At 31.3% G+C, this 27,319-nt stretch overlaps 1 protein-coding gene across 1 annotated transcript in view; it reads right to left on the bottom strand.

The window, feature by feature from the left end:
• Window positions 1-27,319, bottom strand: part of LOC127538623 (ankyrin repeat domain-containing protein 26-like) — a 91,715-nt gene that overhangs the window by 3,775 nt on the left and 60,621 nt on the right. The window contains exons 17-25 of the mRNA XM_051962410.1: window positions 20,757-21,683; window positions 18,378-18,530; window positions 17,251-17,321; window positions 15,560-15,653; window positions 12,625-12,737; window positions 10,660-10,789; window positions 8,486-8,776; window positions 7,700-7,914; window positions 6,118-6,337 (exon numbers count right to left, since the gene is read on the bottom strand). Coding sequence (XP_051818370.1) covers window positions 6,118-6,337; window positions 7,700-7,914; window positions 8,486-8,776; window positions 10,660-10,789; window positions 12,625-12,737; window positions 15,560-15,653; window positions 17,251-17,321; window positions 18,378-18,530; window positions 20,757-21,683 — 2,214 coding nt within the window. The remainder of the gene's footprint in view (window positions 1-6,117; window positions 6,338-7,699; window positions 7,915-8,485; window positions 8,777-10,659; window positions 10,790-12,624; window positions 12,738-15,559; window positions 15,654-17,250; window positions 17,322-18,377; window positions 18,531-20,756; window positions 21,684-27,319) is intronic.

Below are 27,319 nucleotides of genomic sequence, written 5' to 3'. Positions count from 1 at the left end.
GGAATGCAAGGTCTTTCATAGTTGAGACTTCTCTCTCAAGTACAAGAACAGTGTCTAGTATAGAGGAGGTACTTAATGTTTTGTTTTGTTTTTTAAATAAATGAATGCCAAAAAATGACCAAGTACATGAGGACTCTTGCCAGAACTTTGAATACTAACAGATGGTAATAGGTTAATCCATGAAATAAAGAAAAATTATTTTAGTCCTCCTGAATGGTACCTTTCCTCCAAAAAAGGGGGAATAGTTTTTAGTCATTTTTTAAAACATTAACTTAATTATTGGTAATGTGCCATGATACTGGAAGAAATCAATGATACCCATATTGACGTCACTGAAATAAATGAGAAGATAAAACAAAGTTTTACTTAAAATAAAGGATGGCTTAGAAGGATGGATCATAGTTGGTTTTACTACATAAAACCAAAGGCAACAAGAAGCATTGTTTCCCATGATATCTGACCTCCTCCTATCATAATGTTTATGATAAGTATCTATAAAAAGCTACCATGAAGACAATTATAGCCTGTATGCCAATATCTGTTGAAGAGACTGAAGGAGAGAAAATCTATGAAAAACAGTTTCTCAGCCAAGTCAGAACTAATTTTGATGCTTAGTGACTTCAAAATGAAGACGAGAACAGGAGAGGATTCTAGGAAGTATGCTGGAAAACACATGTATGAGAAATAAAAGAGGACAAAAGATTTAAAGATTACATAGAATCTATGTCTCTCCTGAATGTTTTCTTTCTAAAGAGTTAGAAGTACAAAAAAAAATCACAAGAAATGAAATCAGTTATTAAAAGAGGAGAAATATTTGGTTACTGCTTCTAAATGACAAAACATGAGAAGGCATTTTTGTTTGTAAGTTCAATCTAACCTATTAAAATATATTGATGATACCAAAAAATCAGAAATGGAAAATGACAAAATTATTAAATTTTTGTGGGATATGGTGATAATCAAGGTCAAGTGATAAAAAAAGAGGTATCTCAACAAGGTGGTCAAAAGAGCCATGAAGTAATTTTAGCCAGATTACACTGAAGTTCCTGCTGAAGCTGAGAGATATGGAGGGTGACTTGATTTGGAAGATAGATTCATTTGCAACACACTGAGGAGGACTCATTCAAATGTGACAAAGAGGAACAAGATTACAAGAGAGCTTATTTAGGAAACCCAGATAAGGTTTCAGGGGAGGCAGCAAAACATCAGGGATAAGATGCAGAAAGATCTGGATTCAAATATTGAGGTATTTCCTAATTCTGTGACTCTGGGCAAGTCATTAAATTTCTCTATGAGGATGATTCTGGGAAGATGGCTAAGCGTGTCACTAAATTTCAATCTCTCCAGATTTTTGCCATAAACAAAACAAATTTACATCTCAGGGTGAACAAAGACTGGTCAAAAATCAAGATGATATGGGGCAGAACAGAGTTCCTCCAGGTACAACTTAATCTGACTACAGACCCCAGGCGGGAATTAACCAGTTTAAAGTACATATATTTCCAGGCTAGCTCCACAGAAACACCATATGGGGAGCACTGGGGCTTTCTGTCTTTGGCTGGAGCCTCAGCAGAAACCACAGAAATTTTCATCTCCAGAATTGGAAGTCCAAGTCTGGGAAGAGTGAGGGAATCTCTGCTGATTAGGAAAGCCATGCTCGGCTGTACTACCAATTCCGGGGGCCCTGAAGAAAAGGAACCAGCACTCCCGGTAAGTGTAGAAGCAGGGGGGTACTTCTGACTGCAAGCACTAGAAGGAAGAGGGGAGGGCTCATGGTTTGGGGTTCTAGGTTGCAGGGGAGAGCTAAAGCTAGAGGCACTATCTCCCAACTCCCTGATTAGAAGTGCTTTAACATTTCTCATTACAAAGCAAAACAAAACAAAACAAAACAAAAAAACAAAAAACACCTCAACCACAGAAAATGAATGTGGGAATAGGCAAGATTGGGGTTCATCTTCAGAGGAGGACAGTAAACTAAAAAAAGCTTCTACCCCAAAGAGTATCTCAAAAGGAATTTATAGAATTCAAAAAAGATATTTTAAAAATCAAATGATAGGAAGGAAAAACTAAAAAAAAAAAAAGTTAATGAAGACCATCCAAAAAGATTATGAAAAAAAAAAGGTAACCAACTATAAAAGTAGATCCAGTTTTAAAGAAGAAAAAAGATTCTTTTTGAAAATTAGAGCAAGGGGAAGCCAGTCAAATTGCAAAAGACCAAAAAATAATAAAACATAGAGAATAAAATAAATAGACTAGAATATGAAACATAAAAACAACAGATTTGGAGAACAAATCAAGAGGAGAAAATGCAATAACTGGACTAACTGAAAGCTTTGACCCAAAATAGAACCTTGACAAAATAATTTAAGAATCCCCCCCAAAATTTTTTGTGATAGAAAGTAGAAATAGAAAAAAAAAATCCATCAATCACTAACTCAAAAGAGATCCTTTGTGGAAAACACATAGGAATATTATTGTCAAATTTCAAAATCTCCAGATCAAAGAGAAAAATTTTCAAGAAACAAAAGAATCAATTCAAATATGCTAGAGCTACAATTAGAATTGTATATTACTTGGCAGCCACAATAGAAGACCTCAGGTCCTGGAATTGGCAACCAAAAAACCTAGGTTTATGGTCAAAATATCATATCTGATAAAATTGTCTATAATATTGAACAAGAAATAAAAGAACATTCAATTAACCTGTAGATTTCCAGGACTTTCAATCAGATCAAGAAAGAATAAAATACAAGAAACAAAAAATATACACTCATGAATATAATTTCTTCTATTTCTTCTATATGCTTTCTTGAAATGAGCATTTATTGTTTTACATTTGGATCCTTCCTAGTGTTCTGCTGGCACCTGGCAATGTTCTGTTTTGTTTATTTTCCTTTTATATCTTTTTTATTTTATATAAAAAAAAGCAATGAGAGAATGAATATCTAAAAAAATCCCAAAATAAATAAGAAAAAATAAATAACAAAGTAGCAATGTTATGAGATGATCAGCTGTGAATGACTTTGCTATTCTTAGCGATAGAATGATCCAAGACTATTCTGAAGGCATTATGATAAAAAAATGCTGTCTATATCCAGAGAAAGAACACTGTATCTGAACAGAGATTGAAGTATGTTTTTTCTTTTTTTTTTTAACTTTAGTTTTCTGGAGGGTTTGTTTGTTTTTGTAGATTGAGGGGAGATATATCTATATATATATATATATATAGATATATCTCCCCTTAATCTACATATATATATTTCCCCACAACACTTTTCTTTTATGGAAGTGTTTTCTGTAAGTTCACATGAATCTTCTCAATGGAGAAGTAGGGAGAAAGAAAATCTGGAACTCAAAGTTTAAATGTATAAAATCATTTTACGTGTAACTGGGAAAAATAAAACATTAAAATTTTTAAATGGGGGAAACATATTCCATTAAAAAAGAACTAAGGCAAAATTAAATACAGTATTGAATTAAAAATAAAGACATTCAAGGAACTGTCAGATTTTCATGATCTGTCTCAAACAAACCTGAACTCAATAGCAAATTTAACATATAAAAGCCAAGGTCAAAGATTAATTCCAAGGGATTTAAATAAGGACACATTTTTTTATGTTTTATATGTGAAAATGTAAACCAGATGTCTAAGATTGTTATTAGTAATTATATAATCCAAAAGAAAGATTGGGGTAGAACTGAGTATTATGTAACTCTAAAAAGCAAAAATTATCTAGGAAAAGATTAAAAACAGTAATTATGCTATAGGAATGAAGTGCAATAGCAAGAATCAATACAGAGAAATTAGATGGGGAAGGAGGGACTATTCATATCTGGAATGGTTCGAAGAGGGAGTACACACACACACACACACACACACACACACACCAAGAATAATTTCCAAGATTTTCCAAAATCTATTAAGAAACAAGGGAGAGGGAATAGGATAAGGTGGAGTACAGGAGGATGTTTAAATGATGGGAGCAGATGTGTAGATTAAGAGGATGTGTAGATTAATAGGAAGATAAAGGTTGGGGAGAGAAAAAGAGGAGATCCATGGTGGTTGGGGAGGGGTAGCACTGTGAGGCTAAGTAATAGCAAAGCAAGTCAAATGGTAGAAAAAAGGTAGTTTGCAGGGATGGGAATAAGAAATATACACAAATATAATACCAATAATCAGGAGTAGAATTTATTAGAAAAAATAAAATAGAAGTAGTAATCACTGAATTCAAAGTCAAATTTTAAAAATGTACAATCTACATTATATGTCAGCCATAAAAATATTGTTTTACATGTATAAGTATATGCATATATGTGAATATACATATGTAGGTGTATATGTATATATGTATATATACATATGTGTGTGCATATATTTATACACATACACATATATATCTGTGCCTGCTATATACTGTATACTACAGCCTGCTTTGGGTAGGTGGCAGGGGGAGAAAAGGATAAAAAAAAAAAAAATAAAAAATACACAGCAGAAAATAAAAGAAAACACAAGGAAGCAAAGATGGACAGTTATGAATACAGTCTTCTATTGTTAAATATGCTTTCTTGAAATGAAAATTTATTGTTACATATATTTTGAAGCCTTCCTGATGTTCTACTGGGAACATGACAATGCTTTTTTTTTCTTTTTCTGTTTTTTCTCATTTTGTATTTAAATTTTAAATAAACACATTAAAAAGGAAAGAAAATTATTTTTAAGAGGTGAAACTATTAATCCATTGTAAAAATATATATATATATACAGAGAGAGAGAGAGACAGACAGACAGACAGACAGACATTGCTTTGGCACAAGTTAAGTCCTTTCTTCCTAAACCTCTGATTATGTAAACTACATTTTACTTCCTATCATCATTAGAATAAACTATGATAACAAAAATATATTAATATAGAGGATTTTTTTTTATTAAACCTGATTTGTGGTTCAAGTCACAAAGAGCGAGCCAAAAAGAACATTAAATAATGTTGACTGCACACCTTTTCACTGATCTGGCTGTAGAGAAGAGAAAAACAGATTGTTGATCTAGGAACTGAAGAAGTAAAAACACATTTATATATTTTATAAAAAAAGAGAGTTGGTAAAAGGAAGGAAAAGTAGTGAAGTTGAGCTGATCCTGAAAGGGAAAATATGAACATAATGTCTGTGTCAATAAAAGGGAAATTAAATGATAATTGAGAGTTAATAAGGAGATTTTCACATGGTATATTTTCCTCAAAAATTGAAAAACAATCTGTTTTTAAAATGAACATTTTAATTAAATCCTTCAGAAGAAAGATATAATATTCATATTCTCTATGATATTGTTATCATCCAGATGCTTACAAAGATATAGCCCCATAAAGTTAAAATTCTTTCATCTTTACTAATTCATTGCTACATTTTTGAGGGCACTTTAGCAGTGTATTTAAAAAAAATCTTAACATCTGCCAAACAATGTTCACTGCATTACAATTACTATGCCAAGGCTGGAAGGTCCTTAGAAATGGGCACATATTATGAGGTGGGAGAAAGATCCCATAGATATACAATGCTTCTTAAGGCTATATACCTAGTTTAAGAAAACCTTTACACAAATATGAACTAAAAAACTAAATTATTCATAGTTTTTCATATTACATGAGATTGCTTTGCAATAGATTTCTCTGGGGTACTTTAAAAAAGGGTGTGTGGTTTTTTGTAGTTATACATATGTATTCATTTTAAGTAATTCTGAAAAAAAAACAACAATCATAGAAAGGCTATATTTTTAAATGTTAGCATGTGAAAATAAATCAGAGATAAAGTCTCTCTAAGTACTGGTTGGTGAGAAAAATAGTATTCAATTTAGAGTTCTTATATGAATGCCACTTATCAAGGTTACAATTGTTTAATACCAGATATAATTGGTACATATGATAATTATGGACCTAAAAAATTTATAAATTTATAATCTAGCATTTAAAAATTATCATTAGGTAAAAGGACCATTTTTATTTTAACAGAACATAAAAATCAATATGATACATTCAAAAATATATAAGCAGGAAATTTCATTATGATAAATATTTTACATACTATCTTTAATATGAAAAAAGAAAAGAATTCAAAATTACTAACCTTTGCAAAGTAGGCCTCCATGTCATTTTCTGAAGATCCTATGTTTCCAGGAGAATATACTGAATTTCTTGTAGGAAGGACCATAGTAATATCAAAAATCCCAACATGAGGGGACTCTTGAGCTGGATTTGTAGTAGTAGTAAGTCTGCTGATTAAAGTTGGACTTTTTTGTTTTTCATTCAGTAGTCTGGAACTTATCTCAGCTAATCTCTCATTAGTTCTGTGAACATTTCAAAGCCCATAAATGGTAAACATTTTTCTTAAATGGTGTTTTTAGTTAATGCTATCATAATTGTGACTTTTTGCTGAATTGTTTCTTTACTATTAGCAAATTATTAGTAAAATATTAGAAATACTATTATTAGTAAGGAATAACTTACTATGTAAATTATTAAAGTTTTTACACAACTGAATTACTTCCATTAAGGTCCTTTTTGAATAAACAGTATAAAGAAATTGAGTGAAAAAAGAGATTTTAAGGGTATCCTGGAAAAATTCAAAACAAAACAAAACAAACCACAAAAGATATGTGAAAATCTGGAATTCCTTACTAATCTGATCTTTAAGGAAGAATTTGTATTCTATAAATTCATATGAAAATTACAAGAGTTCTTTTAAGGATATCAGGTAGCAGCCAAATGATAAGAGGACTGCAGTCTCTAAGGAGAGAAAGGTGACTCAGTTGAGACTAAAAAAATCAAGAGGATCTCAAATAAATAGCCAGCTCACAAAACCACTTTGGTGCCAAGAAGGAAGATTGATCCATTCCTCCCAGACTTTTTTTAATGGATGGTATCTTTTGGCTATCCAACATTCTAATCTAAACACTTTTGTAATATATGTTATATCCTATTCCTTTCTAATCATTTCCTCCATGAGGGTTTCACCTGTATAAAAATTTGAAGGGTAGGACAACAGGGAATTGGGGGACATGGTTGAACTTTCTATAAGCTACTAGGATGGCCTTAAGTCTGGTAGTCTTGATTGTTACCATTAGGAGAAGAATAGTTACAGTGTGTCATATATTGCTATGATCTCATTTTACATTTCTGTAAATACTTTAAACCTTTTAGTATTGTCATTCAATGAAAGGATAATAATGTTATTCTAATTTTCAGGCTATCTAATTTCATCCTGGAAGGACTAATCAATTGCAAATAGTGAAAAGAAATAATATTGTATATGAATAAGATACATAAAAACAAATAATTTTCATAGGATCATAGATTAAAGATTGAAAGGGATCTTAAAAGCCACCTAATAAAAGATCCTGATTTTAAAAAAAGGTTTCAGAAGAAGGTTTTTCAAAATCATATGGAAACAAGCACCAGAGGCAAGATTTAAAGCTGAGCTCTCAGATTCTATAACCAGAGTATTATCTTTCCAAAGTAGCACACTGTAATTCCTTTGTACCTACTTATTATTTTAAAAATATTTATAAAAGTTTAATACAATTAATCCCCATTTTCCAATGAAGTAATACATATGTCCATCAAGCATCTGTTATATTCAAAACAGAAAACTTTAAAAATAATCTGATAAATTTAAATACTTTTTTTTTAGTGTCTGTGTTTAGGCTTACCCATCTAATTTGTCTGATAATGTTTCTCTGAGTTTTAATTCTTCACAATAAAGCTTTCTATATCTATCCAGTTCTGCCTTAGAGTCTTCACGTGAGTTTTTCATTTTGGAGAATTCAGCTTCCAAATCTCGAATTCGATGTTCCATTTGGTTTCTTATTAAAACATTGTTAGTTTCTCTTGATTGTTCTAAATAATCTTGGGCTGTTGCTTGTTTCTAAACCAAATGGAATACAAAGAACAAGTTACAAAAAATACCTAACTATTCTGAAAATTTTAAGATTTGTTATCATATTGTTAGTTTTCATTTAAATTTTAGTGATTGAAAAAGCAATTCTTAATTCCTAAAAATAGATTCTAACTTTGAAAGGACTCATTTTCAGGGTCAGCTGAATTAATTTTGAAATTTAAAAAACGCTCTTAATTTCTATTGGATATTAGTTCACTAGTTCTCCTAGGGCTAATATAGTAGATCAATATAAAAACAATAGGTATAATTCTGAAAATATTTTAACTTCAAAATCTTCCAGAATACTGTTACATTTAAGTATCTGTTGAATAAAAAACTCACTCTTCATTTTAAAAATTATGCCAATAATTTTAAAAAAAACTATAATTTCAAAAAGAATTATTTTTCTTTTATATGGTGATATGAAGCTTATGGAAACCCATAAAAAAGAATGCAGAGGGAAAATTTTAAAAAAATTATAGATTTGGAACAGGGGGAAAAAATTCTAAACCTTCATTTATATGGAAATATTTTAAAAGTATAGTAGTGATAAAGTAACCTGTAATAATAGATTGACTTTTTTTAGTTTTTCTGCCATCTCCTGCCTTGCTTGTTCTTCAATCTCCTGTTTATACTGTAATACTTGACACTGTTGTATTTTAGTAATCTCTAAATGAAGTTTAAGATTAACTACTTCTTCCTCCAATTGTCTTTTATTCCTGTCCAACGCGTCACATTTCTTTTCTAAGCTTTTCATAGAAAATAAGTCTTCTTGAAGACTTCTATTCATTGATTCCAACTGTATACATTTCGCAGATGTTGCTTCCAATTGTAGTGTGAGGTCTTCATTCTGTTTGTATAAAATAAGTTTAGCAAATTATACAAAATAAAGATATTCCAATTTAATTGTTAATTTATATTATTAATATTAAATTGTTTTTAATTCAGTTGTAATTAAATAAATCATTATCCTTATATTACAGCTGTAAAATATGTTGCCTAAAATGATTATTTAGGTACATTTACAAATCAAAAACAAAAATTAAAATTGAAACAATGAAATCACTAGCTTTTATGGTCTGAATAATCCATATTTAGTACTTGTTCCCATATTGTCTTCTGGGTTTTCTCATTTTTTCATGTGTCTTTTTTGCCCAACTTCTAGTACAGTGAGCCGATATCTAAAAAATTCAGAGTAGATGGATTTCATCCTTCTTCGAGTTTTGCTAGGCCTAAACCAGCAATAGATCTTAAAAGTTATTTGGGGGGAAAAAGATTCTTTTTACATTCTAATGATAACACTGATTTTATGGTGATAGACCTTATTGAGAAAGCAAATAAATTTATAATAATCTGAATGTCACATAGTGAGATGTGCAAATACAGAGCAAGAAAAAAATTGTCTTTCTCATCTACAAAACTCGGGTAATAGTACCCAGAGAATATGTTATAATCATTTACCAGAGATTTTAGTGTGTAATAGTCCTTTTTACTATTCCCCAAATGTCTCAACAAAATAAACCAACAAGCATAGCAGCATTTCTACCTATTTTCCTTCAGTCCCAAGGATAGATGACTGAAATAAGTGATAAATTTAAAAATGTGACACTACTGAGTTCCAAAAAGCACAAACTCAGTAAATGTTAAATCAATTCTTTTTGATAAATATTGATGAAAACTGCAGGACAGCAAATTAATTATTGTAAAATAAAATGGTTTTTAAGAAGTCACTTGTCATTATATAAAAAAAATAGTGAGAGGGTCAGAGTAGTGATTCTAGTTTGAAATACAAGGCATAAGACACATGTGAAAAATTCACAAGATCATTTTCTGCCAAAAGATATCATATATATATATATATATATATATATAATATATATATATATATATATACAGTGTTAAATATATAAAAGTTATGATGTCAAACCCTTAAAGTTAAATTTCCCCTATAAAGAAGATTCACTTATACTAGATCTTCTTTAAAAATCCCTTTTTAGTACTCTCTCTCCTTATGGTATCTTTCTTCTCACTTCTTTCCTCCATATGTCTTTTTCCTTGTTATAGCTAATTCTTTTAGGATGCTAACTCTCTTTTAGGGTGATAAATCCCTTTTAGAGGTAGGCCACCAATCAATGGTGTAATCCACTTCTCTTCTTAACCCCTTTTAGGGTTAGTCTGCTAAATTTCTTTATGAATGGTATATATTCCCATCTCATGGAATATTCCCTTTCTCCTGGTTAATTGTGAATTTCAGTGAGGAGCTTGTTTTTTTCTACTGTTAATTGTTAAAAAAAAACAACAACAACAACAAAAAAAAAAAAAAAAAAAACGTATAACATTCTTTCTATTGCTATCCTGAACCTGCTTCATATTTACAACTCCTGGTGTCTATTTTACTACTTCATATTACCGTATCCTCTTCTCATAAATAAAGGTACCTTTTGGCAAAGAGAACACCACTGGATTCTTCACACGTTCTTTGCACCTTGCACTCATTTTCAAATTTGGAATAGCTACCCTGATTCCATCACAAGCTTGTCTGAGCTCCTGGGAGCAGTAAAAACTGTGCAAGTAGATTTTAGATAGAAAATGTTGCCTTTCATGGCAACATGAAAGCATGGGAAATTTATATCTTCCCATGATTACTGGTGTTCAAGGACCTGCTACTTCCATACCCAATTCAAAAGAAAAAAAAAATAAAGATATTTTGCATTTTCCAATATTAAGGATTACCTTATTTTTTAACCTATTAATTTGTTTATCCACTTCAGAATGTGTTTGATTCAGTTCTTCCTGGAAAACAACATATCCTTTTTCATATTCTCTTAATTTCTTTTTTGTTGTTTTCAACAGCAGTTTAAATCTGTGAGAATGAACAGAATAATGAAGCCAATCTTTATAGTTTAAATATCATATGCTTAAAAATATTATGTTTGACCTATTGTCTTATTTTCACTCAAAGAAAGAAATCTTTAAAAAGAGTTCTTTACGTCATCCAACTCAAATCAGACAATAATTTGTTAAAATAAAACCAAGAAACAGTAGCCTCACTAACAATTTCATCTGTATTTCAAAAGATTCATTGTCAGCTCTTCATTAATATCACTTCATTGTACAATATTCCCAAATGATTTCTGGTTAAGCTCTAATATTTTTTGAAAAGGGGGATATCTTTCAGTAATATAATCAGAAATTTATATGATAATCTATTTAACAAAAACATTTTATGGTAATGTTTTATGCCTCTGTTACATTAATCTTTGATCTGTATAATTTAGCTGAAGTATATAAATGTCCTAGCCCACAAAACATAAATGATATCATTTAAGGAAATTAGAATACAAAGTTATATTTAAAATGTTTATTTAGTGGATGGAAATATAACTTGAAAAGTAAAATGAAATCTCAAATGTTACTTTGTATATTGACTGTTTGGCACAGGGAATGCATTCCCTCCCTTAGAATTAGTGCTCTAAAAAACAGTTCAAAATAAGCCCACAAAAACCTATTTAAACCATAACACAGCTGAATTACAATCCTGGGAAAAACATGATGATTTGATGACTCCTCTGCCACTGAAACTGTAGCCTCTACTTTGGCGTCAGAGGATCTGATACTTCAACAATAATAGTGTCCTCTTGCCATATTCAATTCAGATTCAATCAAAAAGCACTAAGTGCTTATCCCTAAAGGTTGTGATAAAATACAACATTTAGATATGCCATGGTCTGTTCTTTAATGCAATCAAAATATAGGACATACATGTAGATCAGTATGATAAAGTGTTAGAGCATTAGGGAAATGTAACAGATAGTTAGATGTGATGTCTAATGGTGAAGGTCATTAACCACAAATATCAGAGGAGGCCTCAGGAACTGCATTTGGATCCAGAAGTTGGATACAGAGAGCATGGGTGAACATTATAGGCATAGGGCAGAGGTAGGAAAACACATAGCATGCTTTGAAGGACAGAGAACAGTCCAGTTAATAATATAAGTGTGGAAAGGCAAGATGTTGTTATATTGTAAAGGACCTTAAATTCGAGACCTAAAAATTCTATAGGTTCTAGCTCAAAAGTCATAGTCTTAAGGCATTCTTGCTGATCCTACAAAGGATTTTTTCTTCCAATCTCTGATCACAGTTTCTTTATATCATTCCCTAAGCACTAACCATATTCTTATTTGCACAATTGTGTCCCAGCATTACCTCATTTACTAGGTTGTAATCAGCTTTAAACCAGGACTATAGAGTATTCATCTCTGAAGCTCTGGGAACTAGCACAATATTTTACACACAACGGATGCTTAATATTACTTTGTGAATGAATGGTAAAAGAATAAATAAATTATAAAGGAAATAAATTAGGATGGAGCATATAGAGACCTTATAGAAACTATTTATCTGCAGAAATAGTATACTTAACAAGAGACTATTAAATGCTATATAGTGTAATTTTGAAAAACAGTTTAAGGTATAGGTGCCATATATATAGCATTTTACTATAACTTCAAAGATGTAAGTAAAAATCTTTAATATGAATGAATAAAATGAAAATGAAAACTTTTCTTAGAATTATATGCACTGTAATCATCAATTTGTTAAAAAAAATGAATTTACACTTACAATTTAACAAAACATTTAAGTCCTTGCTTACTTACTTAATGTTTGATTCAAACATTCTGAAAAAACGAATCTTACCCATTGACATCTTTCTGTAACTCACAATTTCTCTTTATTTCTTGCTCTAGATGATTTTCCAGGAACTTCTTCGTCTCAATTAGTTTCTTTATTTTTTCCCTTTCAGTACCAAGCTTTGATAACATTTTTAAAAAGAAAAATATTATAAGAACTGAATTTGTATTAATATTATAAGAACTGAACTTGTATTTCAAAAAAGAAAATTTTTCATTCATTCCAGATCCAATATCAATTGAGTATAGTTTATAAAACCAAAACAAATATGGAAAGATTTCAAAATGATTATTCTTAAAATGATATGGCTTTCCTCTGCTTTCACTACAAACCTTTTTTTTTTTTTTTTTGGAAATTTATGTCAATGAAAATTTTCATTGGATTTTAATATAAATATCATTTATGTTAATAATGTTAATACATTTTAAATTGGTTCAAATGATTAGAATGCATAGAATGTGGGCCAAGTTTGTCAATACACTTTGTATTTTCTCTTTTTTTTACAGCTTATGAAGTGATCCCTCATTCTCATTACTTCAATGTAGACATACCTGACCCGTGATCTAAGCATACCTATGTTGAAATGTCTGTAAATGTGTACTGTTTCTCCAAATCTCTTTGTATTTGGATGAGATAAAACCTATATAAACTTCATGTTTTGTTATTCTCCTTGAATGGTATTCTATTGCTCTAGATCATGAATCAGCTTTTGATTTGTTATGATCTGCCTTCTTTATCTTCCCTTCAAGATTTTCAATCTTTTCTTTCTCCAATGATCTTCCCTATTAAAAAAAAAAAAAAATAGTTCCTCATTTGGGAACTAGGCCCTGTGCTTAGTTGCAATTCAGAATATGGAACTCTAGGAGTCTTTGAGAATCGGAGTAAGGCACTCAGAGGTTACAAGGCTTGCCTAGGTTCACAAAGTCATCCATGTCAGTAGTAGATTTCAACTCATGTTATCCTGACTCTTAGGTTGGATCTCTTAATATTGTTCTTATTTTATTTCCAAAAAAAATCTAGATTATCTTCCTACTAGTCTACTTAAACTGCATTCTCAAAAGACAAAAGTTCTTTCTGTATACCAAATCTTCCTTCTTAGTCCTTTACATTGCTGCAACACAGGATCCTGATTTTTTTTTCAATTATTTGTCATTTATGATCCTTGTAACTTTTCCCTTCATGATTTCTTTTTCGTTTTATACATCATGCTCATCACCTTAGACCAGACTCATAACTTCAAGCAGAGTATCATAATTGAGAGGTGAACACCTTAGTCCAACCTTCTCATTTTAAAAGTGGCATAGTGGTATTAACTAATTTGCCTATGAATTAATGAAAACAAAAAAAAATCTCCTAAAAGGGCTTTCTGTTTTATCCCTACACCAATTCTTACTAAATGATGCTAAGGTAATTTTCATAAAACACTATATTTAGATCATTTTAATTTCCTGCTCAAGAACCTACAATGAGATTGCTGCAGATTGAGGCTAAACTTCTCTGGCCCACCTTAGTTTCACTAAAATCTGACCACAACCTATTTTTTCCACCTTTTAATTCTACTTTCTTTAAAACAACCCTCCTTATATTCCTGGGCTTTTACTCATACAATTTTCCTAGATTGTACTGTTCTCCTATCATCTCACTATTGATTCTTATTCAAACCTCAAAGACAACTCTCAAAGTTCTATTTTTTGATAAAACTTTTCTTATTATCTTGCAATACTTGTTATTTTTGTCTGTAGCATACAGTGAACATGCCATTGTAGTTGGATTCTAATTTTTGTACCACCACCCATTTTAGTTCATTATTATTTCAGTATCTATGCTGATATAATATATAGGGACTTAGCTGGCATGCATTAAATAATTTTTGTTACATTTTTGGAAAGCTGACTTGATGACAGAATAAGAACAAGCAAATAAAGATCACTCACTTAGAATTGTAGATTGTTGGGGCAAAAGGGGACTCTAGTACATCATTTTATATATGAGGAAACTGAGGCCTGAAGACAGAAAACTATTTGTCAAAAGTCATATGGACAGCAAGGAGGTCAGCCAGGACTAAGAAAGCCTTCAATCTTTTCACTATCTTGTTTTTCTAATATTGATAATAGTGTCATAGGATTAGTTTCAAGTTTTGAGGGGTTATTCATTTACTTTTTAGGAGTGCAATATATGAAAAAAAATCTAAGTATAATTTATTTCATGAATATGGAAAATAAACTCCATTTCATAATTAGAAAGGGCTTTTATATAAGCAAAAGTAACCTGATACTCCTGAATCATCAGCAAATGATTCCACTTTCTAGGTTTCCTAGAAAACTTAAAAAGATAGACTTAAACAGAAGAGAGAGAATAAAGAGAAACCAATGTGCAAAAGTATAATCTGTTTCTTGCAAATAAATAATAAACATCAGGCCAAAGGCATGTGATCTAATGAAATCTCACATATTGCTGTCGAGACATGCCCACAGTGAGCATGCTTAGTATAATTTGATACATTTTTCAAAATAGCTCAGACTCAATTAAAAAAAACCCAGCAATCTTCCTTATCAATAATGTAGACCTCATTTAGTAAGAAGTATAAATTATAATTACTAATTGAATGTCAAAATTTCACCAAAAGACTTTAGAGCAAGACCGAAATGCTCAACATTAGACTTTTGTTATATTAATATGAACACTTCCCCCCAACTTCATTACAACAATTTCATCTAATGTTGTAATGCCAATATTATTAATTTCATGTGGAAAAAGCTCATCTCTCCTGTAAAATAATGATTAACATCAATAGCATTCTGAATCAATATGAATATAGTTGGATATCAAATAACAATAACCAGATGTTTTTACAATTAAAATTTTTTACCATGTTATACTGCATAAATAAAGGGAAAGTACTTTTCACATGAAAAAAAACTAAATTCCAGAGCTGACTTACTGAAGCAGAATACAAAATGTTTTCCTGAAGTTCTTCAATTTTACACAATTGCTGTTTTACTGTAGCTTCCAACCTGGCATTTTCAATTTGAAACCTAAGAAAAGTAAATATGGTGTCAACAATTCAATACTTATTAAAGACTTTTAATATTTATTCAACCCATTTTTCTTAAGGTTCAGGGCCTTACTTGCAAATCCTGGAGGTTATAAAAATGTAAAAATGGCTTCAATCTTCACAGAGATTTTGTTTCACCAAAATGAAAGCAACCAATAGAGATTTGGAGTAAATACAAAGTAATTTAAGAAAGAAATTAAAAGAATTAATCCAGACAAGTTTTATGCAAGAGGCAATAGTTTTCTTAGGTGGGCTTTAAGTGGAGATGAGGAGGGAGAGCATTCATGAGGGGATCAGTCTGTGCAAAGGCATAGAGACTAAAGAGAGATGGTACTTGGAATCTGGAATACAAAAATAAAAAAAAGCAATAACTCTTTTTGAGAAAGTTACATTGTATTTGAATATTATATATACCCACTCCTACCTTCATGTATATCTCACATTTAGATAAAAATATTTTAATAGATTCTCATACATACATGATCAGCATCTATAATCACATTTTTTGGGAGCTGATTTTCTAGGTGTAGGAAGACACTGTCCACCTATTCCAACCTGCCACTTCAAGTTTTCCAAAGTTGCATTCCAATACTGAGAGATTCAGTGACAAGATCAGGTTCACACAGCCAGTATATGTCAGAAGCAGGATTTGAATTCAGGTCTTCCTAACTCCAGGGTCACTCTCCCTACTAAATCTGGTTGTCTCATGATTGTTTCTGGAGATTACAGTCAATTTTCTGTTTTACAGAAACCATGTCTTTTGATATTTCTTCAGACATACTTTCTTAATATGTATATATATCACACTAGCAATTGCATATGAAAAATATATGTAAAACATATTTTGGGGGGGAAATGATATGGCACAATAGCCAAGATTTTTTGAGAGGACATTTTTAGGTGCTGAATTTGAAGCAAAACATGAAATTTTTATTAGAACAGGGAAACTTCTGATGAGGAAACTCCTCCTACCAATGTATATCTGTGCCAGCTCTGCAATGTATATTTTTTGGGAACTGTGTGGGGGAACAAAGTGACTTTCCCAAGACATACAACTAATCAATAACATGTCAGACACAACTTGAACAAAGATTTTCATAATTTGGAAGCAGATTCTCTTGGATTACACTGCTTCTACTATAGTTTTCAAGGGAATACATATATAATTCGGCTTGGGTTCAGTTTTCTAGCAATAATTTATATTGCTCATCCTTTCAAATTCTGCTGATTATTTCCATTATATCCCAATACTTTTGGGGGCATGTAATCCAATCTACTTCCGTATAGCTCCATTTATCATCCCTGAAACTGAGGATCCAAATCTTATTCCCTGGCTACCATTAGGATGCAAATTCTCCTTGAGGGCAAATCACTGCTTTTGGCATCAATGTCCGCAATGTTAAAAACAATTTATTCATTCATCTGATCATCTCAAAATAAATCATAGTTAAGTAGAATATTCCTGTCTCCCACTGAACAAGAAACTTTAAATTATGCTAAATTCTAAATATGTTAATATGTTTTTATTTGTTCTATAACTAGTCATAATACTAAATTTAAAAAATCTTTACTCTTACTTTTCTATATGACCTTCTAATTCTTTAATGGATCGCTGTGACTGTATGTGCCGTTCTTGAGATTCTTGCAGCTATAAAAATTCCAAACAAAATACCTTAAGTTTTGCAACTTTAAAAATAAAATCACAATTTTAAACTTTACTCTTAATTATAATGCATAAGTATTACATAAGTATTAAACTTCATCAAAATTTTCACTAGTCCATCAAGTAGTCAATTCTATAGACAAAGCTATGTATTTTTATGTTTCAAATATCCACTTTCACTTTACATGGACATATGCACCATTTAGGTGCATTTTTGATTAGGTATTTATGATTTCAGTAGCATAGAAAACTTCATAGATCACAGCTATTTATAACTATAAATCCTAGAGAATTGCCTGAGACTTACAAAACATTACTGGAGTCTTTTGGCTAGCAAATCACTGAGGGTGAATTGAGCTTAATTTTCCTAATTACAAAGCAATACACTACACCAAAGTTGTCGTGTAAAATGAGCAAGGTTATGCTTGGTGATTATGAAGCTGTATACTGAAACTCTTGCTCTAAGAAAGGACCACATGTTTTAAGGAAAAGTAGCCTTTGGAAAAGTAAACTTCAATTGTAGGTTTTTATAAATTTATATTTATGCAATTATCTAGAATGCATGTCATTAAATTTAACTACTTAGCAGTTGTTCTTCCAATAGAGTTGCTTATTCAGGTCATTTGCATTGAGCAAAAACAAGCACCTCCCACTATTATTGCTACTTCTACTTCACAGAATTATTTGGGGATTAAATGAGATAATGTATGGAAAGAACTTTCTAATCATAAAGTATGATTGATATATGTATTATATATAGTATGTATATGTAATATTTATTATTATTATTATTACTTAGAAAAACACCTCATTCCTTCTGTGAAGAATAAAATATTTTGTGATAAACAAAACTGTCAATAACCCTAAGAGTGGCTATATAAGCATTCCAATTTAAGGTACAAATGGCAGATATTATAGGTCTTGTCTGTCTAAATGATGGACATCCTATTCAGGAAATATTGGTGAAGAAAAAGGAATGTTACACTGAAAACACTTTCCCTTAATCATTGACAAATTATTGATTTTTTTTTGCATACATACTTTACTTTTGATATGATATATTTCCTTCTGTAGTTCCTTTTTCTTAGCTTCCAAATCATTTCGATGACCCAATGTAACCTCTAGTGAAGCTTCAGTCACAGATTGTTTTTTTAGGGAATCAGCAAGTTCTTGTTGAAGCTTTCTTATTGTACTCTGATAGAAATATGTTTGTGTTATTTCTACTACTACTTTCATAAATCAATGTTAGCTTATATGAAATAAAAATACCTTCAAAATTAATTGGTATAATATTTTCATATGCAACTTAATTTCAGGAAGATATTCATGGTTATCATAGATTTAGAACTAGAAAAAGCCTTAGGGGCTATTTAATCCAGTCACCTCATTTTGCAGATGTTTGGAAACTAAGTCCTAAAGATGTTAAATTAGTTACTTAAAGACATAAAGATAGTAATAGAGAAAATTATTTGAACTTAGTTTCTGATACCACAAACCTCTTTTGACTATACTACTCCCCTTCTGTTGAGCCCATATGTACCAAATGCTATCTTCCTATTTGTTCAGTAAAGCAATTAATTCAGTCTGATTTCCCCATTACATCTTTTTGAGAATTATAACACCTTCAAAGCCATATAAAACTTTTATGTGCAATTTACATGGAAGAGGATACAATTGCAAAGGGAAAAAATAACTTCTTATACCTGATAGAAACATTAGGAGTTTTTCCTTTCTATTTTTAAGAAAAGTTAACTACCTTATTTCTTTGTACCTGCCCTTATAAGTATGAGGACACCTATTTAAAAAAAAAAAAAAAGATTCACTTTCTTTCCTTTCATAGTTGCTCTAGAGAATGATCATATGCACTGACTGATATGCTTGTCAGGCTTGATAAAAATACTTTAAGTCATTGATCTGGTTTGCTGAAAGAAAAAAAAAAGGGAGGTGTTAGTAGTAAAGGAATTGCTAGATACTTTTCATTATCTTCAATTGTCCTTGCCAAGCCTTCAGAGTAGTTCCTTTTTCAGTGAGGAGAACAATTACACTATTTACAATCAATGGACAGAAAGAAAGGGAAACTAGAAAATATGGTAGCTCTCCCATTTATATATCTATAGTATAATGCAAGGTCATTAAAGGCAAGTCACACAGATATGTATACACACACACACACACACACACACACACACACACACAAACCCAAAAAACTATAAACTTGTATGTTTATATCTATGTATATTAGTACTGATATTTTAAAAATCCTATGCATTTTTACTAGACAACAAAAAAAAAGTTGTTGCACACAATAATAGCAGAAGCTAAAAAGAAAAAAAATTAAATTTTCCCTTTTATTAGATAAGATTATCTTGTAAAAATAAATTCAACTAAAGTCTAGTAATCTTTTTAAAGGAAACAAGCTAAATTAAATCAATGAAAGATTGTAAAAGGAAAAATTGATATAATTACTACAAATAAATTACATTTCAACATGAAATAAAAAGATTCAAAGATATGATTATAAAAACTAAAAACAAAATCTAAAATTTTTATATGAAATTTTTACCCACCACAATAATTTGTAGTCCTGCTACTCACTGCATATATGAAAAAAACTACAGATAAAGACAGATGTAAAAAGCTATCTATTTTCAACAAACGAAAGGCTATGATCCCAGAACTGCAATTCTGGACGTTAAGCAATAAGTATTAGTAAAATAGTGAAAAAAAAATTGAGAAAAATAATATGTAGTGGGGAATTTTTTTAAATGGTTCTATTATCAAACACAAAAATTAATAGTTAATATACAAAGTCTCTTAAACAGAATTACTGTCCTAAATTTTAAAGGAAAGTGGTTGTTAATCTTTGAAATGTCATTTAAAATGTGATCTAATGTTTAATGTTCTAAAACTAGTTTAACCAGATTGGAGTTTAAATGGTTATGAAAAAAAGGTAACTTTAATATCCCACAATATCCCAATTCAGATATATAAATGAATAGTTATAATACTCCTATTTTTCAGGATTTATCTTAAATATTAGTACTTTAAATAATTTATTCCATTGCAACATTAAAATGGAGTATCAGAAATGTGAATTAGAATTATAAATTTATCAGTATTTATGTATAAATGATAAACATTACATGTATTAACCATATTTTGCCTTTAAAATTTCATAAACTAGTTACACAGTATTTTTAAGCAAAATAAATCATTGTATTTAAAAGATAAGTACATTAGGTTGATTTTTATCATGTTATTGCTTTCTCATCATCTTTTATCACATGTTAGAATTTTTATAATGAAAATTACTAACATCATCTACCTGCTGAAAATTCAAATTCCTAATTTATCTTGATCAAAATAACTGAAGTTCATTTCAAAAAGTTAAATGCTTATTAAATGACATTAAAGACCTACCTCTCTTTCTGTTTTTTCACTTTCATATTTACACATTTGCTCTCGTAAGTGGTTACATTCATCGATTAACTCTTTATTTCTCTCTTCTACTACATGAACCTGTTCTTCAGTATCAGTAAGAAGTTTATTGAAGAGATCCCTAAACTCTACCTGGACATCATTTACTACCTTTTCTATAACAACATCTTTGTTCTGACTATCTTCAAGATGTTGTAGAAGCAATCTATTTTCACCCTGGATTTGTGCTAATCTTTCTTGGATGGATTGTTGTTTGACAATATATTTGTTCAGTTTTTCCTTTTCCATTTCATTTGTGTGTTCAAGTTTCTTTGCTCTATGTTGGGTTTCATTTAATTGTTTCTGTGCATTTTCTAAAACTAGTGTCTTTTCTCTGAGGGAATCACGTACTTGGTGTAGCTCATTTTCTAAACTATTAACTTTTCTTCCAGCTTTAGAAAGCTCTTGAGAAAGGACACCATTGCTAGCTTTTAGTTTTTCCTTTAAACGAAGCCACTCATCTCGTTTTCGCTGAAAGGTATGTTCAAGGTCTATTTTTGCAGTCTGACTTAGTTTATGATTAAGAATAGCAGAATCTAATCGGGAACGGTATGATTCAATTTCTTTCTCTAGTTTGTCTCTATTTTGTTTTCCATTCTCCATTCTAGATTTCAGCATTGCCTTCTCAGTTGTTAGAACATTTACTTGTCCACTGTATTGGAATATTGTTTCTTGTAATGCTTCTTCTTTCAGTGTTAATTCCTTTTGAACTTCATCAATGTTTTTTTTTAAAACTTCATTTTCTTCAGTATATCGATTTTCTTTTTCCTGATTCTGAATTTTTAATGTTTCTAGTTCCAGTTTAAGTTTCACAATTTCATTTTGTAGGGTTTGGTTTTTATGCAGCAGACATTTTTCATTTTCTTGACCCTTAACACAATAAACAAGAAGAAAAAAAATTGTTCCTCACGGTAAAGTTATGCATTCTGATTTTCCTTAATAATTACAAATAAACCCCAATGTGCCAAGAAGCATAGTGTATTCAAAGAAAAACTAAATCGAGGGAGTTTTACCTATTTCACATCAATGCCAGGTTCAATTTTCTTAAATAACAAGTCTTAAAAGTGCCACATCAATCAGAAGAGTTGTACTTCGGATAATCAAGTCTTCAAAATAGATGGCTATTCCACTATATCACATAGAATACATTTTACAAATTCTATATTTTTAGGCACCCAAATCTGTCTGTCTGTCAGCATAATTTATTTCTTTTTCTGTATCCATTCTATACTATTTTTCTATACTATTTATCATAACGATAAAAATAATACCTACTATGTTATATAGGCTTTTTAAAGTTTACCAATACTTTATCCAACTTAAAACATACAACACTCTTATGAAAGCAAGAGTCACATTATCTCCATTTTACAGATGAGAACACAGGTTAGAAGTTATTAAATAACTTTCTCATTATCACACAGCTAGCAAATGTTAGAAGCAGTTTTTGGATCCAGGTTTCTTTTAAAAAGCTTATTTGTCCTTGGATGTTAAAGGATATGCAATTATCCTGCTTTTAGTTTTATTGTACTAGTACAATTATCTTCACTGCAGATCAAGGAAGTGAAATAGATTTCAATTTTTTTTTTATTATACATCTTGCAAAGAATCTGGTCTCACAGATTTGTAACATCATCACAGAATCATTGATTTAGAACTTTTAGGTTATCTAGTCTTTCATTTTAGGGATGAGCAAAGCAAGGCCCAGATTGTGATCTGTAAAAAATAACCTAACCCTAGCCATCACATTTTAAAGAAATAATGAAAGAACCATTGTAGCCAAAGTAGATGGTACACTCCCACTGGAGTAAATCGAGCTCCTTTTTTAGAATGGGTGGAAATTACTATATCAAAAATCTTAGAAATCTCATTTTATGAGAACCCTTCTAAAAAGCCAGGAGGCAATTATGAATTGGCATCAGTTGGGTTAAATAGATAACTCCAGTCCCCAGGCACCAAACAATTCCTAAGGATCTGCAACGTTGATGATTTACTCCAAACCAAAATACTAAATTTGGCATTTGATGAATTTGTGTTTTTACCATGTTAAGCAATGGTGAATGTGAATGAATGAATCCTTATAATGTATAGAGCTTTATTTTAGATATCTAAATGAAATTTATTCTTATTACAAAATACTTTTATCCCTTTTGTTTTATGAAACACAAATAAGATAATGTGAAACAGACCAAACTATTATCATACATTTGATAAATCTTAGATTCTGCCCTGGAAAAAACAAATTAAAGAAGCAAAGTGGTTTATGTAACCAATACACAAGGGAAGCAGAAAGCTGGGAAAAAAATCTTTATAACCAGTGTTTCTGATAAAACCCTTATTTCTAAAATATACCGAGAACTAACTCAAATTTAAAATGTACATACCATTCCCTATTGGATAGTTAATGAATATAAACAGAAAATTTTCAGATGAAGAAATTAATGTCATTTCTTGTGATATGAAAAACTGCTCTAAGTTATTATTGTATAGAGAAATACAAATTAAGACAATTGCATCACTTCACACCACTCAAATTGGCTAAGATAAGATGGATATAGAAAAACAAAAAAAAAAATGCATTGTTAGTAGAATTGTAAACAGATCCAGTTGTTCTGGAGAGCAAGTTTGAACTATATCTAAAGGACTATATCAAACTCTACATACTTTTTGATCCAGCAGTGCTAGGGTCTGTATCCCAAAGAGTTCATAAGAGAGGGAAAAGAACTCACATATGCAAAAATGTTTGTAGCAACCCTTTTTATAGTAGCAAGGAACTGAGTGGATACCCGGGAAATAGAGAATGATTGAATAAGTTATGATATATGAATGTAATGGAATATTATTGTTCTGTAAGAAATGAGTAGGCTGATTTCAGAAAAGACATTATCATGAACTGATATTGAGTGAAGTGAGCAGAACCAAGAGAACACTGCACACAAGAACAACAAAATTATATGATGATCACCTGTGATGGATTTGGCTCTTAACATTGCACTAATTCAATTCCTATAGACTTGTGATGGAAAGTGCCATCCCCTTCCAGACAGAGAACTATATAGCATTCTTACTTTTATTTCCTTCTTTCTCATGGATTTTTTTCACTGATTTCTCTTGCACAATGTTGGAATCCTTACTAACTGTTAACTAATTAGAGTTGATCTAATCTTACAAGAAGATGTTTTGGGCAGAACCTGAAACAAGGTACTAAGTAGAACTAATTAATACAAGGCTTGTGTTCACACCTTTACTCATTGGAGTTCAATGAGTTCATACCTCCCTTGAAGCTCTTTGGGCCAGAGAGCACTATGGGAGAAAACCCATAATCCCTCTCTCTGGAAGGAGCATAAATAGGCCAATGGGCCAGTCGAAGAAGTTCTTCAGAGGAAGACGCTACAAATAGAGATTTCACTGGAATGAGATGAAGAGTGGAGCTGGCTGGAGGCTGAAGAAAGCAGAGGCAGAGGCTGAAGGACCAGACCTTTGGATTTAAAGACATTTGGAGAGAGCTCTTGGAACCAAGCAGAGAGATAGGCCTCTAAGCTAACCGGGCTATACTGGAGATAATAAAAGATCTGAACTTTTATCACCTGGCTGCGTTTTGAGAAGAAGAAGCTCACCACATTTTGGCGCCCGAACAGGGACCGATTCAGATCCATCTGAACTAGATCACAACACATTTTGGTGCCCAACGTGGGGCTAACAGACCCCCTCAGTGGATTTCAGTGGAAAAGCTCTGATCCTGATTCAAGTGGAAAAGCCCCGATCCTGATTCAAGTGGAAAAGCCTCTGATCCTGATCCAGTGGAAAAGACTCTTCAACCCAGAAATTAGGGTGAGTGCAACAAAGAAATTTTGTTAGAAGAGTTAAAGTAGAATTTCAGCTAAGATGGGACAGATATTTAGAAAACAGTCTGTTTCTGTTCAAGGAAAATGTTTAGAGAGCATTGTCAAAATTATGGAAAGCCGAGGTTTAATTATAAGTTTACAGCAAATCACTGAACTTTTACAAACTGTAAAGGACATATGTCCTTATTTCTCTCTTGATAAGGAATTAAATCTAAATGAATGGAAATTGGTTGGAGAGGATCTTTGTCAATTCTATGATAAAAATGGGCCTAACTCAATAATTAATACATATAATGTAATACAATTGGCTATAAGAAGTTATTTAAGTGATAGAATGATGAAAAGGAAAGTATAGGAGGAAGTGCCAACTTTACTAGGTGAAAAGGAGGACAAATCAGATGAGAATGGAGTTAATTACAATTCTGAGTATGATACTTCACAGAAGGAGGAATTAGGTGATTCCACATCTCATGACCCTCCCCCCGCAATTAACCCTTCATGGGTAGAACAAGGGGGAGGGAGAGAGACAGAAACACAGTCAGCTTCTCCTGTAAAGCAGAATTTGACAAGATTAGAAAAAGCATTAATTAAAGCAAAAAATGAAGGAGAAGATATATCTGATTTTATAAATGCATATCCTGTGATTGAAGAGCTCAACTCCCCAGGTCAAAAAGAGAGAAAATACACTCCTTTTAATTTGGGAAAAATTAAAGATTTGAAAAAGGGTTGCACTCTTTATGGGGCTACATCATCTTATGTGAAGATGTTACTGGATAATTTGTCTTATGAAATCTTAATCCCGAATGACTGGAAATCCATCACTAAAACATGTCTAGAACCGGGACAAAATTTATTGTGGCTTTCAGAGTTTCATGAATTATGTAGGATTCAAGCCCAATGCAATAGGCAAACAGGAGCTATTGTACAAGTTGCTTTTGACCAACTAGCTGGTGAAGGTCAGTATGCAGAGAGTTCAGAACAGATTTATTATCCCATAACAGTATATGAGCAAATTTCTAAGGCTGCAATAAAAGCTTGGAATTCTCTCCCTGGACAGAAAGATGGAAATAATGCTTTCGCAAAAATAGAGCAAGGTCCCAATGAACCTTTTGCAGATTTTGTGGGACGTTTACAAACAGCTGTAATAAGAACCATTGGAGATAATGCTGCCACAGAAATAATGACTAGACATTTGGCTAAGGAAAATGCCAATGAGGTTTGCAAGAGAATTATATGGGGGCTAGACAAAAATGCTTCTTTAGAGGAAATCATAAGACGCTGTGCCACAGTGGGCACAAATGCTTATTATGCCCAGACTATGATGAACATGGAAAGAGGGTTTGTAAATTATTTGTAAATTCTGGGTAACAATTTACATGTCTCTTGTTCAAACACTTTGTATCTTCATGTGGGCAGCCCATTTTTTGATTTTTGTTTTTGCAATTGCCTTATCACAGAATTTTAAACCTCCCATTTCATTCACTGTTACTTTTTTTTCCCATACTGCTAATGTAAATGAAGCACAAAATTGGAGTTCATTATTGTATATATTGAGGTTGGATGAATAAATTTCAACAGCCTTTGTTATATGTGTATTCATTTAAAAATCATTTTGCATGGTACAATTATATTTTTAAACACAAGATTTGCTTAGTTATCCCCAGCTAAGGAAATGAAGAACCCTTGGTTTTTGCTTTTTGCTATATATTTTTCTCCTTCTGATTTTTTTGGAGCCTTTAGGTATCTATTGGGGGGTATCTCTGGGTCAATGGATATGAATAGTTCAATAATATTTCAGGAATATAGTGCTAGATTGCTTTCTAGAAAGACTGAACCAATGCACTGGCATCTTTGTTTTTCTGCAGCTCCTTTAACATTTTATTTTCCTTTTTGTCATTTTTGTCAATTGGGGGGAAAAAGGGTGGGGAGATGAACTTCAGCAATGCCTTAATTTGCCTTGAAAAAAAATGGCTTGTTGATAGTTGGTAATTTTTTTGAAAATGGCTTATTCACATATCTTGACCAATTATTTACTGGGGGGAATTGTTTTATATAATTTGGACCTTTTCCTTATAAATTTAGATCATTTTCTTATGGATCCTGGAAACAAAAACTTTTGGAAACTTAGTACAAAGATTCCCTGCCACTCCCCAGTCAATGCCTTCCCTTCCAATTTTGCCTTCATGAATTTTTTTATATACATAACCAAACAAAACAAATCTTAATTTTATATAAGCAAAACTTTATCTTCCATGATTCTTTATTCCTTCCCATGATTTCTTCCTCTATCCATAGTTTCTCTAACCCATTGCCTAGAAAGGCTATTTTATGTCTCTCACATTTCTTATCTTCTCAGCTGAAGACATTGTCTCCTATCATTCACCATAAGTTGACTCTTCCAGTATTTTGTGGTAATATGTTTAAAAGAATTATACATATTTAACCAAAAAGAAAAAAAAAGTGGCTTGTATTCCAGATTTCACCTCCTACCAGATTGCATTCCTTTTTTCCCCATAAGAGATAGAGAAACTGATGGGATGTCCTTTTCCTCTATCCAGAGGCACTGCTGAGAACCAGGGAATTTTTAAAATAAGAATATACTTGGGTCTCTGGAAGGATCATTCAAAGAAAAGCAGCAACAAAACAAACTGGCCTGCTTTT

The sequence above is a fragment of the Antechinus flavipes genome, chromosome 5, assembly GCF_016432865.1.
Source record: "Antechinus flavipes isolate AdamAnt ecotype Samford, QLD, Australia chromosome 5, AdamAnt_v2, whole genome shotgun sequence".
In the NCBI taxonomy this organism is placed as follows: domain Eukaryota; kingdom Metazoa; phylum Chordata; class Mammalia; order Dasyuromorphia; family Dasyuridae; genus Antechinus; species Antechinus flavipes.
This window is presented reverse-complemented; position numbering and strand designations above follow the sequence as displayed.